Below are 17984 nucleotides of genomic sequence, written 5' to 3'. Positions count from 1 at the left end.
CTATTATCGGCATCGTCGTGTATGTAAAGATGACTGTGTTATTGATCTCGAAAATCTTGCCTGTCACTATTGACATGTGTAAATAGTCATTGTGTTGACAATAAATTCGTTCGATTTATTTCCAATTAGTAGCTTTCGAAGTAACCAACGCGCCAATTTATCGCGAAACCGAGCTACATCTCGCGGCCGATCTGTCAAACACTCGCGACCGCCGCTGTAAACTTTCTTATCGATCATCGCTATACGCGTATATTCGCGGCGCACTGCTTATCATTCATAACTCCGCTGTCTACACAGCAGAAAAAAAAAATACGCACACATGACAACATTCCGACTTACGTGTATATTATTCTACTGACGACGACTATATACACGACCACTGCTGCTGCTGACTTTACTGTATAATCTGCAACACAGGCTGCACGCATCAGAGGCGCCTGACACGTATGCCATAAGTAGCATCGCGAAAATACAAACCTTTAAATGTCAACCGTCTGACGGACTTGCCCAGTAGTTCGGAGGAGCATCCCGTAATCTCGCACCTGAAGGTAGGGTCCGACCCAATTCGTTATAATACCTTTAAACGTACGCGCGAACAGCTGTCGCCCACTCGGCCCGGTTCTGATAACATAACCTTTTGCGAAACAACAACTGCTGTCCGTCTGTCTGTCTGTCGCGGTGCGGGTGCCCTTTCGAACACGTCACTTTTTCTTTTTTTTAATTACTCGTGCAGTGTGTTGCGTGTGACTCGCGTGTGTGTCGTGTCTGAAAATCTGTCAACTCTATTATATTGCTTACAGAGCGTCTCCGTGTAAAGGTAAAAGGGTCGAAAAGAGAAAGGTACCGATTTGGCAAGCATCATGAGCAGCGTCGCTGATCAGGCGTGTTACACGCTCATAAACATACCCGTGGACGCGGAGCCGCTGAACGAGCTCCAGCTCAAGCAGGACCTCGAGAAGGGCAACGTCGCGGTCAAGACCGAGGCCCTCAAGAAGACCATTCACATGATCATCAACGGCGAGCGGCTGCCGGGCCTGCTCATGACCATCATCAGGTTCGTCCTGCCGCTGCAGGACCACACCATCAAGAAGCTGCTGCTCATCTTCTGGGAGATCGTGCCCAAAACTACCGCGGATGGCAAGCTCATGCAAGAGATGATTCTCGTCTGCGACGCCTACAGAAAGGATCTGCAGCATCCCAACGAATTCGTTAGAGGATCCACGCTCAGGTGAATTTCAGCGATTCTTTGTACTGTGAATTATGCGAGCCAATCTGTTTCTTACGGTATTTATATTTGTATTACAGGTTCTTGTGTAAATTGAAAGAGCCAGAACTTTTAGAGCCGCTGATGCCAGCCATCATTAACTGCTTGGAACACAGGCACTCTTATGTGAGGCGCAATGCTGTCCTTGCTATATTTACCATATACAGAAATTTTGAATTTTTGATACCCGATGCACCAGAGTTAATAGCAAAATATTTGGAAAGCGAACAAGATATGTCTTGCAGAAGAAATGCTTTTCTCATGCTGCTTCACGCTGATCAAAGCAAGGCACTGTCTTATTTGGCCGCTTGTTTAGATCAAGTACCAACATTTGGAGATATACTACAACTGGTTATTGTAGAACTTATCTATAAGGTAAAAATACATAACATTGTTGAATATTAAAACATACGTCATGTAAGGTCAAGTTTATAATTCATTGAATTGTGCAGGTGTGTCTAGCCAATCCAGCTGAGCGGGCTCGCTTTATCAGATGTATTTATAGTTTGTTAAATTCGCCAAGTGCTGCTGTACGCTATGAGGCAGCTGGTACTTTGATCACCCTTTCAAGTGCTCCAACTGCTATTAAAGCTGCTGCTTCTTGTTATATTGAGTTAGTTGTGAAGGAGAGTGACAACAATGTAAAACTCATTGTTTTGGACAGATTAGTTGCAATGAAAGAAAATCCCAATCATGAAAAAGTTTTGCAAGATCTTGTTATGGATATTCTGCGCGTATTGGGTAAAAATTTAATCTATTTTGTACATATACTTTGAAGTCTACAATGAGTTCTGTTCATCATTTAAATATTTTTTTAATGTAAAGGTTCACCAGCATTAGAAGTGCGAACAAAAACTCTGGCTCTGGCTATGGATTTAGTTACATCAAGAACCATAGATGAAATGGTACAGCTATTAAAGAAAGAAATAGTCAGATCCACTGGTGGAGGCCAAGAAGACGCTAATAAATATAGACAACTTCTTGTTAAAACTTTACATTCATGTTCTATCAAATTCCCAGATGTAGCAAGTACAGTTATTCCAGTTTTAACAGAATTCCTATCTGAAAATAATGAAGCAGCATCAAGTGATGTACTTGTATTTATTCGTGAAGTTATTCAACGATTTGATAATCTGAGGCCAATCATAATTGAAAAATTACTTGAGGTAAAAGTTAGTTAAGTAAATATCAAAATGAGTTTTATAACACGTTTTATGATTTAGGTATTCTCACAAATTCGGTCTGTCAATATTCATAGAGGAGCTCTATGGATTTTAGGAGAGTATGCAACATCAAGAGATGATATAGAGAATGTTATGGTGCGTATTAGATCTGTTCTTGGTGATTTACCACTGATCGATGCTGAAAATAAAAGGCACGCTGGAGAGACAACAACAGAAGGAGATGAAAATATGCAAGCTAATCCAGCACAGTTAGTCACATCTGATGGAACATATGCTTCTCAAAGTGCATTCAGTACAGCCTCATCAGGTATTAATGAACTTGATTTTTAAAATATATCAAGCAACCAAATACCTGCCAAACCATTTTATCTTATCTTCCGTTTTATTTGTGCTTTTACAGGAAAGAAAGAAGAAAAACGCCCTGCTTTAGTTCAGTACATGATGGATGGAGACTTTTTCATTTCCGCAGCTCTATCCACTACATTATCAAAATTAGCCCTACGTTATAAAGAATTGGAAAAAGACTCTAAGAAAAGCAAAAAGATGCAGGTTGAATCCATGCTTATCATGTCGAGTCTTTTGCAATTTGGTCGTTCTGGTTTGCCCACCAAAGCCATTACCCACGACGATGTGGAAAGAATTTCCATCTGTCTCAGATCATTGGCTTGCCCAACAACGGTAGTGGAGAATGTATTTACGCATGGCTGTCGGGATGCTTTAGGCAAAATGCTTACTGCCAAAGCCGATGAAGAGACACAAAATCAGAAGGTATTACAAAAAGTTGCATAACGATCGGTGTTTCAATTCGTAACGAAAAATAATATTTTTCAGGCTAAGGAAAAGCCCAGTAACGTGGTGCAAGTGGACGATCCCATCTCGTTCCTTCAGTTGACCAAGGGCTCCGAGCTGTCCGACGGCACAGGCGATGTTTTCGAGCAGAGTCTCAGTGCAGCGGTCGCCGGTCGAGCTGGCGGCGAAAAGGAACTCCCGACCCCGAACGCCCTGAGCAAAGTCACGCAGCTCACGGGATTCTCCGATCCCGTCTACGCCGAGGCGCTCGTTCACGTCAATCAATACGACATCGTTCTCGACGTGCTCGTCGTCAATCAAACGGAGGACACCCTGCAAAACTGCACCCTGGAACTGGCGACGATGGGCGATCTGAAACTGGTCGAGAGACCTCAACCCATCGTGCTGGCTCCCAGAGACTTTGCCAGTATCAAGGCGAACGTCAAGGTTGCGTCGACGGAGAATGGCGTTATTTTCGGCAACATCGGTGAGCTTTCAGTAACAGTTGTAGGATAACTTTACTCGTTACAATAGTCAACTTACGCATACGTTGAAATTTTTCAATTCTAGTTTACGATGTTACGGGGGCAGCGTCGGACAGGAGCGTGATTGTACTAAATGACATTCATATCGACATAATGGACTACATCGTTCCCGCTACGTGTACGGACACTGAGTTCCGGAAAATGTGGGCCGAATTCGAATGGGAAAACAAAGTGTCCGTCCATACGAATATGTCGGACCTCAGAGCTTATCTGGCTCAACTGCTCAAGAATACGAATATGCGCTGCCTTACTCCAGAAAAGGTGGGTCATACGCTGCAAATTTTGATTTCTTCGAATCATAACCGAGTACTAATGTTTTCATCGATTCCAGGCGCTGTCTGGACAATGCGGCTTCATGGCGGCGAATATGTATGCCAAATCGATCTTCGGCGAGGACGCCCTGGCTAATTTGTCGATCGAAAAGCCTCTGAATAAGCCGGACGACGCCCCGATCGTTGGCCACATACGTATTCGGGCCAAGAGCCAAGGCATGGCCCTGTCGCTCGGTGACAAAATCAATTGTGCACAAAAAAAATCGACCTACAAACAGAGCAAGGTCGTTCACGCGGGTTAAGAGAGAAAATCCATTCAGCTGGTATTGATATATATATATATAAATAAAGTTTATAATCAGTAATTTTTTATAACGACAAGAGAGATAATCTCAAGCAGCCGCCAATTGTCCATCGAGGCGGTTAAATTATATATTTTCATTTGCATTTTTATTATTGAAAATAAGAAGTATTGTGTAAACGTGCGTATGAATGTGAAAGTAATACCTTATTCGAGTTTTACTTATTTTAGAAGTATTTATATATTGCCTTGTTGCAGTTAAAAATAAATATTCTTAGCAATAAAATGTTCATCAATTTTTGAATTTCTTTCACTCTGCACATATATAATTACATTGTAGTACGTTAGAAATAATATTTTATTGTACATTAGACGAAAAGGGTAAAAAAAAAAGAAATTTTCATTCAAATCATTCAAAAATAAAAGATTTTTTTATTTCTAAAAGGCACATTTTTTGTTCTAGCTAAGTAACATATTTCAATCTTAATTCAAGATGAGTATATAACAATGACTATATAACAATCAATAACATCAACAATGAGACTAGAAAAGTTTCATGTCCATTACAGCCATACACGATTTTTCCTGGGCGATACTCTAGGCGAGACTCTAGGCGAAACTCTGGGCGAACTTCTTCTGAAATTGGCGCTGTCCGGTGGGCTAACTACGAGCTGAGGGATCGAAGTTGTCGTCGTCGGACTTTTCGATCTCGATGATTTTGGATGACACTGGCTCGATACATCGGGAGATTTAGCTCGCACGGGTGGAGCCGGAGATTTGCGCTTGGCTATGCGCGACGTCGTTGTCACTGACTTGGGATCCTGGCACTGCTGCTCGTTCTCGTAAATTATCTAAAATAAAATTGAACAAGAAAATCCACGATCAGCTCGATAAACTTCGGTGCTTTAAATAATACCGATCATATACCGTACCCGTGCCGAACTTCCAGGCTGATTTCTCGTCGCTCTACTACCGATCGTCGGCAGAGGCGACGACGACGGCGACGGCGATCGCGTCTGGTACCGCTCCTGCTCCGGTGCCTTGAACACCCTGAGAATCCTCGCGGGATCGATGACACCGCTGCCGGGCAGACGGGCCGGCGTCCTCGGCGGACTCGGGCACCCATTCTCGGCCGCCGAGCAGCAGTAACGCCTCGCCGCCTCCATGGTCATCCTCAGATCGGCCTGATTCTTGAGCGAGGCGCGATCGTTGCCGCGGCCGATCTGCGACTGTCTCAGGGTGCCGTCGACCGCGCGATACCAGCGTCGCTCGGCCGACCGGAGCAGCGCCAGGCGCGCCACGCGCCGCCACTTCGCGGCCACGTCCTCGTTCTCCGGCACCCGCTGCAGCCTGCCGATCTCCTCCTCCTCGTCCTCGTCGTTGTTGTTGTTGTTGCTGTTGGCCACGCGGAAGTCCTTCATGAGTCTGCGCTCCCACACGCGAGTCTTCTTCGCTGGCATTACTAAAAAAAAAATTATCATCGATAAACTTATCGTGAATCAAAGCAAGAATATTACGTGGTGTGGCTCACTTTGTTCGACGTCGCTGGCGGCACTGGTATCCATTCCGTTTTTTCGCAGAATTTCCAGCAGCTCGCAGCGCCAAGCCGACAGGTCGGCCTTGAGATCGCTCACGTGGTCCTCGGTGACGGGCTCCGACGACTCCTGCTCCGAGTGCGCGTGAACGACGTATCGCCAGACGAGCGCCTTCATCACCGAGCCGTACCTACGTGTATCATACAAGAGGAGGTGAAAAAGTCAAAACTCGAAACAACGTCTTTACGATTGAGAAAATTAACGAATTCATTTTATTTATTTATTTATTTATATCGATTTATATCGATTTTTGAACACTTTTAGTGGGCAAGCTCTGTCCCGCGGCCGCCAAGCAAACGCGCCACGAGTCCTCGTTGTCCAGCAGCTCGGCGATCATGTCGCAGCAGAGAATCGGCAAGCGATACCGCCGCGTCCCCTCGACGAGCTCCATCAGAGACGTCGTGGCCCATCGTCGAAAGAATCGCCTCGACATCGCCTCGCACAGACGCCGAGCGGTGGCCTGCTTGTGCTCGTCCGGAAGCTTCCACAGATCGAGCAAGTACATGAACTTGAGGTAGTCGCCTCTGGGTGGAAGCAGTCTCGCCGCCTCGCAGGCCGGCAATCGGATCAGATCGTAGAGCGTGAGGTCCGAATCGGCGATCTTCATCTTTTTCGCTCTGTCGGCGAACCGTTGATCGTCCATCCAGCTGGATTCGTCGAGTTCGGCCGCCGATTTCTCCAACGCCTTGTGCTTGGCGAACAGCTTCATGATCGTCAGGACGTCGCCACGGTCCGGCTCGTATCCTCGTCTCTCGAGGCGCTCCAGAACGTCCAGAGCGCCGGCCGTCGCTCTCGAACTCGCGGGATGCATGAACGAAAAATAATCCCGGAAGAGATAATCCTCGGTCGGGAAACGGAACGCGGACAGATCGGCGCCGCGTTCCAGGAGCACCGCGACGGTCTTGGGCACCAAATTGGCCACGGCCCATTGAAGAGGCGTCCGGCCCGACTCGTCCCGGGCATCGACCTCGACCCGCACTCGCCTCTCGTCGCTGATCTCGAACAGCATCCTGGCCAACTCGTGCGCGTCGTCGCGATCCTTGCCGATCACGTGCAGAGGAGTCTCTCCTGCGTCGTTGGCCAGATTGGGATCGGCGCCGTTACGCAGCAGCAGCTCGGCCAGGCTCTTGGCGTAATTGGCCAGGGCCAGGTGGAGCGGCGCGTTGCCCGACCTGTCCCGAGCGTCGACTCGCACCCGCCGCCTGATCGCGTCGTCGATATCGAAAAACACCTGCTCCAAGTCGTCGTCGTTTTCTCTCTGGCCGGCCGCGTGCAGCGGGGTCTCGCCCTCGGCGTTGGCCAGATTCGGATCGGCCCCCGCCCTCAGCAGCAGCTCCACGACTTTTCGCTCGTCGTTCATCAGCGCCAAGTGCAGCGGTGGATCGACCGTCGATCGAACGGGCAGACAGTCGGGATCCTGGCCGTGTCGGAGAAATTTCTCGACGACGTCCGAGAGGCCGTACTCGCAGGCCACGTGAAAATGCGTCAGGCCGGATCTCTCGTCGATGTAATTCACATCGTACTTGTATATCTTGAAGAGCTCGGGGACGCAGTCGTACTCTTCCTGGCCGAACGCCCGATGCACGGGTGTCACGCGATTCAACGCAATCTTGCCGTCCTCGTCCGGCTCGGGCTCGTCTCTGTAGCCGCATCCGACCACGAATCCGAGCACGGTCGCCGAGGACGCGTACTCCTTGAGAAGCCAATCCATCTGTTCGCGATCGAACATCTTGCGAAGATCCGGGTATTGGCCCTCCCAGTCTCTGACCAAGTCGGCGAGACGATTGTCGTCGTCGGCTTCGTCGCTACTACTACTACTGCTGCTACTACTCTCGTTCTCGCTACAGCTCTTATTCTCTCGACGATCTTCCTCCATCTTCGCAACGACCATTTCGCGCATCATCTTCAACTTCAGCAGGTTCGCGATTGTCTCGAAGTGATTCGCGATCTCGCGATTCAAGTCGTACCGATCACCCCCGGCTGCTGCTGCTGCTCCGCCGTACATGAGGTACACGTCGAATTTGTCGTCGTTGGGCATCTTCGATGCGCGAAAATCACTTGCTGCAGACGATACACGATATAATATCTCGACTTTGTTGTTTACGCTGCTGCGGCGCAACGTGTACTGACTGATCGGTCAGAATTGTAAACACGTGTGTCAATTGGCGAAACCATCGTCGTCGTAAAAATGTTTCACACTTACCTGTGCTCGATGTCGCGGCCTCGTAAGCTGTTGTTGTTGCGTCGCTGCCGAGTTCGTTTTTCACCGCAACCGCAACAAGAGAGCAGCAGCTTGGGCCGCGGCAGTACGTTGAAGGGCGGCGGCAGTGTCCCGGCGTCCTCGAAGTAGCTCATCCACAGCTTCGTACGGGCGAATTTCCACTCCATGTCGGCGTGTTCCTATTTATTAAAGATAGAATATGTTACATTTATAAAATATGGTAAAATTATACCCTGAAGGAAATTTTTCTCATGAGAAAGTTTTAGAAATTTTAAAAAAGCATTAACAATTCTTACAAATGTTCGGATTTCATACACCTGATCAATGACTTTAAAGAAGTTTTTAAAAATATTAAAAACTTTTATCAACACTTAATAACTCTTAATAACTCTAAATAACTCTTTAGAACAATTAATATCACTTGTAAACGTTTTTTTGAATTTAATAAGCGATTGCCTTACCCGCGTAAATACTTCGGAAACCAAATATCACGTTTCACATAAATTTTTAAAATTTATTTATAAGTTAATAAAACTTTATAAGAAATTTTAATACTCATTCAGACTTAGAGAATTAGAGTGAAGTAGAGAATTAGAGGAGAATTAGAGTGTCGATGAATTTCCGTAGGGGTATTAAAGGTAAAAAAGTATACCTCGATGATGCTATAACTATTGCTCATCATGGCGATCAGTAGATTCAGCAGAACGATGACGTTGATGACCGAGTACGAGCCGAACATGAGCAGACCCCAGAACCTCGTGTAGCTCTTGATGCCCTCGAGCTCGAAGCTGTCGATGCCGACGCTGCCGAAGCTCGCCCAGAACAGGCTCTGGCACGACTCCCACAAACTGCTGAATCTCCTCCAGTGTTGACAGTCCCCCTCACCAGCGTAACACTTCTTCCTCTCCAGCTCGGCGTAATACCACAGCAGCTGATTCAGGCCGCAGGCGAACGCGAACAGCACCAGCGTGTAAATGAAGAAGAACTTGACGATGTCGTTGATCATGCGGCCGAGCGAGATCTGCAGCGGGCCGAGGCGCGGATCGACGCTGAACAGATGGACGATCTTGAGGGCGCTGAACACGTTGGCGGCGGCGAACAGGCCCTCGGCGACCAGCTGCGGATCGAAGTCGGGCCAGTTCTCGCGGGCTATCTGCGCCGCGGACCTGTCCTCGCTGATCTCGGCCCGCTGCTGGAAGTAGGCCGCCGTGCGCAAGATCGCCACCGCCACGTACAGGGTGTTGCGTGCGAAATCGATAAAGTTCCAGAGGTTGCGCAGGTAAGCTCGTAGACCCACGACCCAGACCTATACAGAGAAAAAAAAGATGCATAAATCGCTTTATGTACTCGCGCGCGACTTTGACACGATAATCTCGCGCGCGCGGCTAAACGAGATTACACGAGGTTCGCGTTTCTACACGCGTATAGCCTTACAAATCGAGGGAGAGGATTTGTTATAATCGATATTGTATGTGCCTCACCTCGCGAATCTCCTCGACGATGAAACCCACCACGTAGAGCAGCACGACGCACTCGAGGAACGACGGGCCGAGTCCTCGTTGCCTCTGCGGTATTGCTGCTGCTGCTTCGTTCGATAGCGCGTCGTCCGTATCGAACCAGCCGACGATCGTCTCCTCCTCGAATCTCTGCGATACCAGAATCAGCACGACTATGGGGCACCCAAAACGTTTTTCTCAATTATACTTCGATTTACGATACAATTAAGGTATTAGTTCCTTCAGACCTGACCGACAAATTTTGGCATATGTCTAGAAAAAATCTGAAAAAATTCATACGCTTTCCTTGACAAATTCTAAGACTTTTTTGTTCTTTTAAAATTTCATGCTTATTGAGATAAAAAATCGAAAAAGATTCATTGCTTGAAATTGTTTAAATTTGAATCGTTTATAGCTCGTGAACAATAGATTTTACAGAAAATTTGCAAGAGCACTTTTTTGTTTGAAATGATCCTAAAAACCTTAAAAAGTGGATGTTAGGTCAAAAAGTTTAAATTTTTATTTTTGCAATGTTTTTACATTAACTTTTCTTAAAAACTGTTTGGTCAAGTTTTTCCAATTTTTGAGCTATATTTTAGTACATACTGAACAATCATCTCCTAGTTTTTGAAAAGATTTTATCGATGCGTTTTTTTATAATCACACAAAATAGCGTCATTTCGACACGCTAGCATAGGGATCCCATGTTAAAGTACCGAACTTTGATTAATTATATTTCGGAAATGGTTTGGTTAAAGTTCCTGAAATTTCTCACACATATGAAAAGCACTGTCAATAATATGAGGTTAAAATTTCAAGACTCTTTATCGATAGTCATTTTTTTAATGAAATTATCTTAATGTATAATAATGTACGACTCACGCAAAAAGAAGACATACGACGAGGCGTGCACGATGAACTTGACGAAGGGCTGTCGGGCTTGTCTGCCTAACCTCGTGTCGGGCGTCAGCCAGCACATCGAGCAGTACAGCGGAAACATCAGTCCCGTCCTGAGGATCGTCCAGGCCTGCCTCGGCGCGCTCATCCGGCGAAAACCGGGCACCGCCTCGTACCAGATGGCCGACAGCAGCCGCTGCACGTGCGGATGCGTGACGAAGCTCTTCTGCCTGTAGGCCACCGCCTGCTCGAGCCTCGTCCCGCCGCCATCGTCTTGGCTACTGCTACAACGAGGATCCACGTGGTTCAGCAGAGTGTTGAGCTCCGAGGAGCTTCTGGTCTGCCGCAGCAGGTCCACGGCGAATCGTTCGACCTGCTCGCGGAGCTCGCGATACTCGCGCGACGACTCGGGCTCTGCGGCGGCCAACTCGCCGAGCTCGTGGCTGAGTCGGAAGGCCGTCATGAGGGGATCGGGCGAGCTCAGGGCCATGAGGCTGGGACTGGCCAGAGCTCGATACTCGGCCAGGCGGCCGCTCGAAGCGCGGAGTGGGTCGCCGGTCCGCGAGCAGCAGTCCTCGCAGGCGCAGCGGAGCGCGTGCGGCACGGGCAGAGTGGCGCCTCGGTCCAGTAGGAGTTTGAGGATCTCGTAGTTGTTCTTGCGGGCGGCGAGCATGAGGGGGGTCATGTCTGGCGGGTAGCGCGCCAGAGCGGAGTCGACCTTTTGCCAGCTGTGCAGGACTTCTCCGCCGCCGCCGGTATGATCGGCTCCAGCTGTGAGCAGCAGTTCCTCGTGCTCGAGCAGCAGTTCGACGGCCTCGACGAACTCCTCGTTGATGGCGTGCAGCAGCGCGTCCTTGGTCTCGACGCCCATCACGATCAGCAGCTCGAGCATCTCCAGGTTCTCCGACTCGATGGCCAGGCTCACCGCGCCCCGGCCCAGGCTGTCTACGCAGTTCACGTCGATCGTCTGCGCCGATTATAATAGATTTTTTTTTAAATGTAGAATTAAAAAAAAAAATACGAACGATTCAAATACGGCGCGTTTTTTGCACTTGACCGTCTGCTATACGGTATGTCGAAAATGTCAATTCTGCGAGCTCGCCGCCGACGTTCTCCGCCTACGCAATTTCTCGCGCAAAAATGACTGATGCCGCGCCTGCGCCACCGTTCCAAAAAAAGAAACCAGGTCATACACAGAGACGTCAGTTTTTTGATTATCGCGAATTTCGAATGTCTCGTATTTCATTCGGGACTGTTTTCGGCCCTCGAAAGTCAATCGGCACAAGTGCACATCGGCCTCGAATAGTGCTGCGATCGAAAATATCAAATACTCGGGATTAATCAGTGGTAGATTTTAGATTTATTTAATTGCGAATTCGAGTAATTAACGCTCTCAAATTAGTGCATTATCTATAACCTATAAGTGAGCAAAAAATTATATATATAGCGTTGCATAACTCTGTGCGTACCTCTCACTGTGCGCGCTTATCTGTCAAAACCATCTGTCATAACAGTTTCGCCGACAGATGTTTGTACTCTACTGTATAATAAATTGTGTATAGATCGTTTATAAACCATTGTGCGTGCGATGCGTTAAAAAGATGTCCAACGACGATTTTTACTGCGACATCAATGGCAAAGCTGCTGCGAACTTGCAAAAATTGGAGGGGCTGCGCGACGCGGTCGTCGGCGCGATCAAAGCCAAACGAGGTATCGAACCGCACGAGCTCGATCCCTATCTAAGCTGTTGGCGAGGACCTTATCCCGATCTTCGAAGGATATTCTATCGCGATCAGGTGGAGTGGCTTCTCAGGGCGTACGTGACGAGCGTCGAAGCTCACGGATTCTTCGAAACCACCAACGTACTGGACTTTGTCATAAAATGCGGCTACAAGGACGAACTCTCGGAGGAGGAGGAGAGACAGCCGCTACAGTTGCGCGCCACGCCGATACATCACGCGGTCAGGTGCAACTTACCGCGAGTCGTACCCGATCTGTTCAAGATATACGACAACGTCAACGTGGACTACAGCGATCGGGATGGACTGACGCACTTCCACGCGGCCTGCATGGCCGGCTGCCGACGGGCCGTGAATAATCTCCTCTGGCTCTACCGGATGCTGCCTGGAGAATCGACGAGGGTCGACTCGCCGCTGCACTACGCTCTGATCGGTGGGCAATTGGACGTAGCCGAATTGTTGCTGAGACGAGGCGTCGTCGATCCGAATCGAGCCAATCACCGAGGATTGACGCCTCTGCATCTGGTTTGCGCGAGACACCAGGACAAGGGCTTGTTGCGGTGGTTCTTGAGGATCTGCGACGATATCCGGCGGAAGGTGCGGATCGACGCTCGAGACAAGTCCGGCGACACGCCGCTGCACATGGCCCTGCGCTTGGGCCACAAGCAGGCGATGGAGCTACTGCTGAAGAGAGGCGCGGATCCTAACTTAGCTAATCAAGAGGGAGAGACTCCTCTGCACACGATCTGCGGCTGGAGGTGGTACCACTCGCGCGACGGCGACAACGACGACGCGCTGCAGACGTTTTTCAAGATCGCCAGCGAGATCGATCGGCCGATAGAGGTCGACAGGCCGGACAACGGGGGTCGAACGGCGCTGGACATGGCCGTGGCGCAACTCTGGCCGGATCAGGTGGAGATACTCCTGGATCACGGCGCCTCGTGCTTAAACGCGCTGGATCATCGACTCGGCGAGAGATTCGATCCGAAGAATTATCCCTGGGATTTTTCCAAATTGAAACTGGCTTCGCTGGTGGGCTTCGTCGTCGAGCTGCTGCAGGACAGAGGATACCGGCCGAGCCGCGAGGACATCCGGACGATAAGGAGACTGTTCAAAAAGCACGAGATAATTATCGACAGGAGGAAGTCGATGGAGCTGGAGAGACGTTGGCGCGACGACGAGAGGTCGCTGATCGAGGAGAAGAAGATGACGATCGGTTCGATTACGCTCTACGATCTGACTCGATCGCCGATCGAAGAGGCGGAGAAGCGACTGACCTTAGAGGACTATCTGGAATTCGCGAGGTCGAACGAACTGATGCGACTGTCGGAGGCGACTCGCGAGGCTTGCGACGCGCGTTTGTGCGAAAAGATGATGATGGGAGAATACCGGTTACGGAGGTGACCGGTATATATAACCGATTACTACCGAGCTTGGTGCTACTGCGGGCAGAAGCGAGTCTCGATGTGTCAATGTACGATAGATATGATAATAATAAAAAAATAAATTAAAACAAATACGAACATTTTTTTGTTTTCATTTTCATTTCAATTTTATGAACAAAAAAAAAAATAAATTATATGTGCAGCTTACCGACGACTTGTGGCTGGCCTGCAGTATCCTGCGTACGTTTGCCAAATCACCCCGCTCCACCGACAGCAGATACTTCTTCTCCTCGTGATTCAGTGCTTTCGGCAAGTGAAAGTTGTACTTGCGCGTCTTCGTCGTCGATTTATCCGCGGCCGCTGCTTCCACCTCTTTAACGTTACCGTTATCGCTTCCGATCGTCATTTTGCTTCTTTTCTTTTATAATTACGGCCAAGATCGTTAACGGGATAAGGGAATAAGGGACTCGATTACAACTTTATAAGTATCTCTCTCTCTCTATACGAAGCTGTGGGTTGATATTCTCACGCGCTAGCGCGCGGACGACTGCCACTGCTGCTGCTGCATGAAAACTTGAACTATACCAGCCGAGAGTATTTAGTTCTATTTCTCTCTCTCTTGGGGGATGAGTAGCTTAAATCGAATTAGTTGGTATTAGCTCGGAGAAGCTCTCGTGCTGCGTTTGTCGTCGTCGCACGTAGCTGCGATTGCGTGTGTGCACGGGTCGCCCCGCGTATTAGCTCGCGTATCATCGTCGTATATCGACACTATTTCGATACGTCATCGACTTCGACTTCGACTTCGACTTGACGAAGTTTTGCAGTGCCTCTCGCGCGTCTGTTGCATCCTCGTGACGTCTTGTTTGTCTTCTTATTGTTAATTTGTTTTTGTCGTTGCTTTACATATAATATATCGAGAAAGTAATTTAAACGCGTTGTATAAGCGAGGGATATCGCTATCCGTTGATCCGCCGTTTGCTTTAGTCTCTGAGGTAGAGGTGCGAAGAAAAAAATGAACATTTCAACTGTTCCGCAAAAATTAGACTAACTTTCAACTACATTGTGTGACGATGATACTACTTCAAGTCTTCACCACTAGGTGGCCACGTACCTATATCTGTAAATCCGCAAGTGGCAAAGTAAAAATGAATGTATAAGTCGAAGCATAAGGCATACTTTTCCTAGAATAGTTTATTTGATTTTCGTTGACTCATAGTTAAATTAAAATGTTCACTCCCAGCCAGAAACCAGGTGCTGTGATAGACAACTATAATTATAAGGCTAGTGTAAACATGGGCGCCTAATTTAAACAATAAAATGTATCATAAAATGTAAACGCACGATGGCTCTACTTAAAACTACGTACAAGAAATGCAAATAAAGTCTCTTTTTTCAAATCAATTCCATCGCGCCATCTCCATATATCGTCCATATCATTACTGTATTTTCGTCACTCGTTTATTCGAATTATCATGTTTTAATTCGAAACTGTAAACGAATCGATCGTTAAGAGGGTAGATTCAACTTGCATTTTGTTTATTATTTTTCTTACATCCTACGATAATCGTAAGAAAATCCGTAAACACGCGAAAAGAACGTAACGATGCAGAGTAAACATCTAGTCTCCGTGAATGTATACGGCTGTAAATATGGGATCTATATTGCTACTTGTACGAGTTCCGTTTCCGTAATACGAGCGTATAAGCACACGGAAATATTGTGTACACAGTACAGACAGGTGGTGGAGGCTGAAAAAAAAATTTTTTTCCCTCGGTTTTTATTAACGAAGAATCTTCGGGAAAAACAGTTTTTCACCACGAGAAATTTTGTTTTGTTTAAATGTTGTTTTGCGTACAAACTAGAAGATATTTATAAAAAAGTAACAAACAAAGTAAAATAGAGCAGATTTCTGTAAAATCGATAACTCGAATTTCGCGTCGTTCAATTCGAAACGATATCCGCTACAGCGATTAATTTTCAACGCGTCTATACACATAAACGAAGCGTTAAAATTCGAAACGAGCGAGTATAAGAGAGCAGCATATATATATACGGAAACGACACACGCAAAAAAGCTCGTTTACCGGTGCGGTCGAAGTCAATTATACGATCGTATTAACTCTCTGTGGCGCGCGCGGGGCTTCCTCGTAAAAAACGCCCCAACCACGCACACGATACACAGACGGACACAAACAGCTGCTCCGCGGTGACGTTAGAAAAGAGAGTAAGAATCGCTGATAAGTCAGAAAGAAAGTGCTCAAAACGGCGTATCTAATCGCGCGCGAGAGCCTCGAGAGACTCCGGATCTTTTCTTTTCCGCGGATATCGTTTCAATTAACGACAGTCCGTCCAGGCGCGATTGTGTTACTACGCGTGAAAAGTGCATTGAAAATTTTTGTAGCATCCGCGACAGTCGGCAGTCGATAAAGCAGCGAAGTAAACGAAACATGCGATTGCTCGTGTCTACGCGCGATCGTCCCGGAGGTGTGCTCTTCGTCGTTCTTGGTCTCTTGATCGGCCACTTGATCGTCGTCGAGTGCAAAGGCGTTGGAAAATTTTACAGCAGGCCGATGAGATTCAGATTGCAGTGGGAGGACCAGGAGACTTCAGCGACTAATTCAGAGAGTCGGTATATATAGGCTTATTTTTTTAGAACGCGTATTTTATGGAGTTGTACAGAGATGTAAATTTTTTTGTAGAAGAGGAAAAACATCCCGAGGAAGATTCCGAGCAAGGCGATGGACACGAGCACAAGGAAAAACATTATCACGACGATTCCGAGGAAGATCACGAGGTCATTCTCATAATATACTTTCGCATTAAGATTTTTTTTTATATTTATTATTTCGTATATATAGAGCTACGACAGTCATCATAGCCACAGCAAAGGCCACAAAGGACACCACGACAAGAGCGATCACGGCCACCATTACCAGAAGGAGGACACCGACGGCAAAGGCGAGCACGAGGCGCACGGCTACGAGCTCAAGTATCACCAGGGCGAGAAGGGAGCGAAATCCGAGGATTTCGAGGAGGAGGGACACCATCAGAAGGGCCACAACACCAAGGGTGAACATAATATCCATAAAAAGGTTTGTCAGTGCGTTCTGTGAGGGTAAAATTGTGATTTTTTTTTAATTTTCAACGCTAATCGTTATTTCGACGTCGTGTAGGATGAATACGACAAGAAGCACGATTTTTACGACGAGTTCTTCGACGACGGAGACGAGGAGCATCACCACAGCCACCATCACGATCACAAGGATCACGCCGGAGCTCATCACGAAAACGGCCACGACAAAGATGCCAAATCTGAGGTATGATGAGCTTTCATATTATCCAAATAAAATAAATGAAAATTTTTTTATTTTTAAAATTTTTTTTTCTACTTATAGGCGGAGAAAACCGATGAAAATTCGTTTCATCATAAGCAGCATCTCCACAAGCTCGATCATAATCACGTTCAGCACAAAAATTTACATTATCACAACGACAACGCTAGACACGCCAAAAAGGGCGAACACGATGGGCATAGAAAATTTACTCTTGGCCACGGATAATTTTAGTTCATACAAATTCTATTCCTTACAATTATTGATACGAAACTGTTATTAATTTCCCGTTTGTTTACTGGTATTCAATGGTGAAATCGCACAATTTATCGAAGTTATATAATAAAATATTTTTAAATAATTTGTAAAGTTATATTTTATCATTGTGTTAATATTTATTGCTGACAATAAACTTTATTACTTGATTTTCGACTTAATTTTTTCGAAGAGAACCCATGATTAAAAATACCTTCATTGCGTGCCAATTAACACACGCAATTATACCCGAATTATCGAACCGTACCTTAAATTCGATCATTGCATTTGTTACGAAGCTCGAAATTAAAAGTTGACATCATTACGAATTATCCTCTCGACGAAAGGATCTCGATGTGGCAATAATAACGTCGCGTCAACTGCAGCGAGAGACAGAAACCGTATAGATATTCGTTCGCATTCGGCATTATACATGCATATCTACGCGATTACTTGTGCAATTGAAGGAAAGAAAGTAGGAAGCCATGCACAGCAGTTGCTAAACTACTACTTGCGCCCCGAAAAGCGCCGAGTCATCGTTGTGCGCGCTGTGCACTCGTCAATCGTGTATCGGGCGCGTGATATAATTGTTACCCATCGACGACGAGGCTGATTTTTATCTCAGTTAATCTCGCGATTATAGACCGAGCGGATCATGAAGCCGCGCCAAGTGCAGCGTGGGATCGCGACACTACTCTTGGCGTTTTTG

At 47.0% G+C, this 17984-nt stretch overlaps 4 protein-coding genes across 4 annotated transcripts; 2 read left to right on the top strand and 2 right to left on the bottom strand.

Annotated features, from left to right (window-relative positions):
• The first annotated feature begins 273 nt into the window (after window positions 1-273).
• Window positions 274-4641, top strand: LOC106649557 (coatomer subunit beta). The gene is made up of 10 exons (XM_014367008.2): window positions 274-548; window positions 801-1228; window positions 1306-1639; window positions 1717-2005; window positions 2090-2430; window positions 2488-2755; window positions 2849-3216; window positions 3280-3724; window positions 3808-4043; window positions 4114-4641. Exons 2-10 carry the CDS (start codon window positions 861-863, stop codon window positions 4354-4356), a joined length of 2892 nt encoding a protein of 963 aa, XP_014222494.1. The 5' UTR covers window positions 274-548; window positions 801-860; the 3' UTR covers window positions 4357-4641.
• Window positions 4642-4807: 166 nt separating this feature from the next.
• Window positions 4808-14183, bottom strand: LOC106649475 (transient-receptor-potential-like protein). Its single transcript, XM_023462848.1, has 8 exons — window positions 13897-14183; window positions 10550-11531; window positions 9653-9840; window positions 8824-9477; window positions 8154-8350; window positions 5887-6080; window positions 5288-5817; window positions 4808-5206 (listed from the first exon to the last, which is right to left on the bottom strand). The coding sequence occupies exons 1-8, from the start codon at window positions 14092-14094 to the stop codon at window positions 4919-4921; spliced, it is 3231 nt and encodes a 1076-aa protein (XP_023318616.1). The 5' UTR covers window positions 14095-14183; the 3' UTR covers window positions 4808-4918.
• On the bottom strand, window positions 6133-8058 carry LOC111694459 (ankyrin repeat and SOCS box protein 2-like). The gene has a single exon (XM_023462823.1). It carries the CDS (start codon window positions 7986-7988, stop codon window positions 6189-6191), a length of 1800 nt encoding a protein of 599 aa, XP_023318591.1. The 5' UTR covers window positions 7989-8058; the 3' UTR covers window positions 6133-6188.
• A 1828-nt stretch (window positions 14184-16011) lies between the features above and the next one.
• Window positions 16012-17286, top strand: LOC106649476 (histidine-rich glycoprotein-like). Its single transcript, XM_014366913.2, has 5 exons — window positions 16012-16313; window positions 16388-16482; window positions 16547-16780; window positions 16862-17005; window positions 17084-17286. The coding sequence occupies exons 1-5, from the start codon at window positions 16136-16138 to the stop codon at window positions 17246-17248; spliced, it is 816 nt and encodes a 271-aa protein (XP_014222399.1). The 5' UTR covers window positions 16012-16135; the 3' UTR covers window positions 17249-17286.
• The last annotated feature ends 698 nt before the right edge of the window (window positions 17287-17984 follow it).

Source organism: Trichogramma pretiosum, unplaced genomic scaffold (assembly GCF_000599845.2).
Source record: "Trichogramma pretiosum strain Unisexual culture from Peru unplaced genomic scaffold, Tpre_2.0 scaffold149, whole genome shotgun sequence".
In the NCBI taxonomy this organism is placed as follows: domain Eukaryota; kingdom Metazoa; phylum Arthropoda; class Insecta; order Hymenoptera; family Trichogrammatidae; genus Trichogramma; species Trichogramma pretiosum.
Note: the sequence above shows the minus strand (reverse complement) of the source record. Positions and strands in the feature narration are given on the sequence as shown.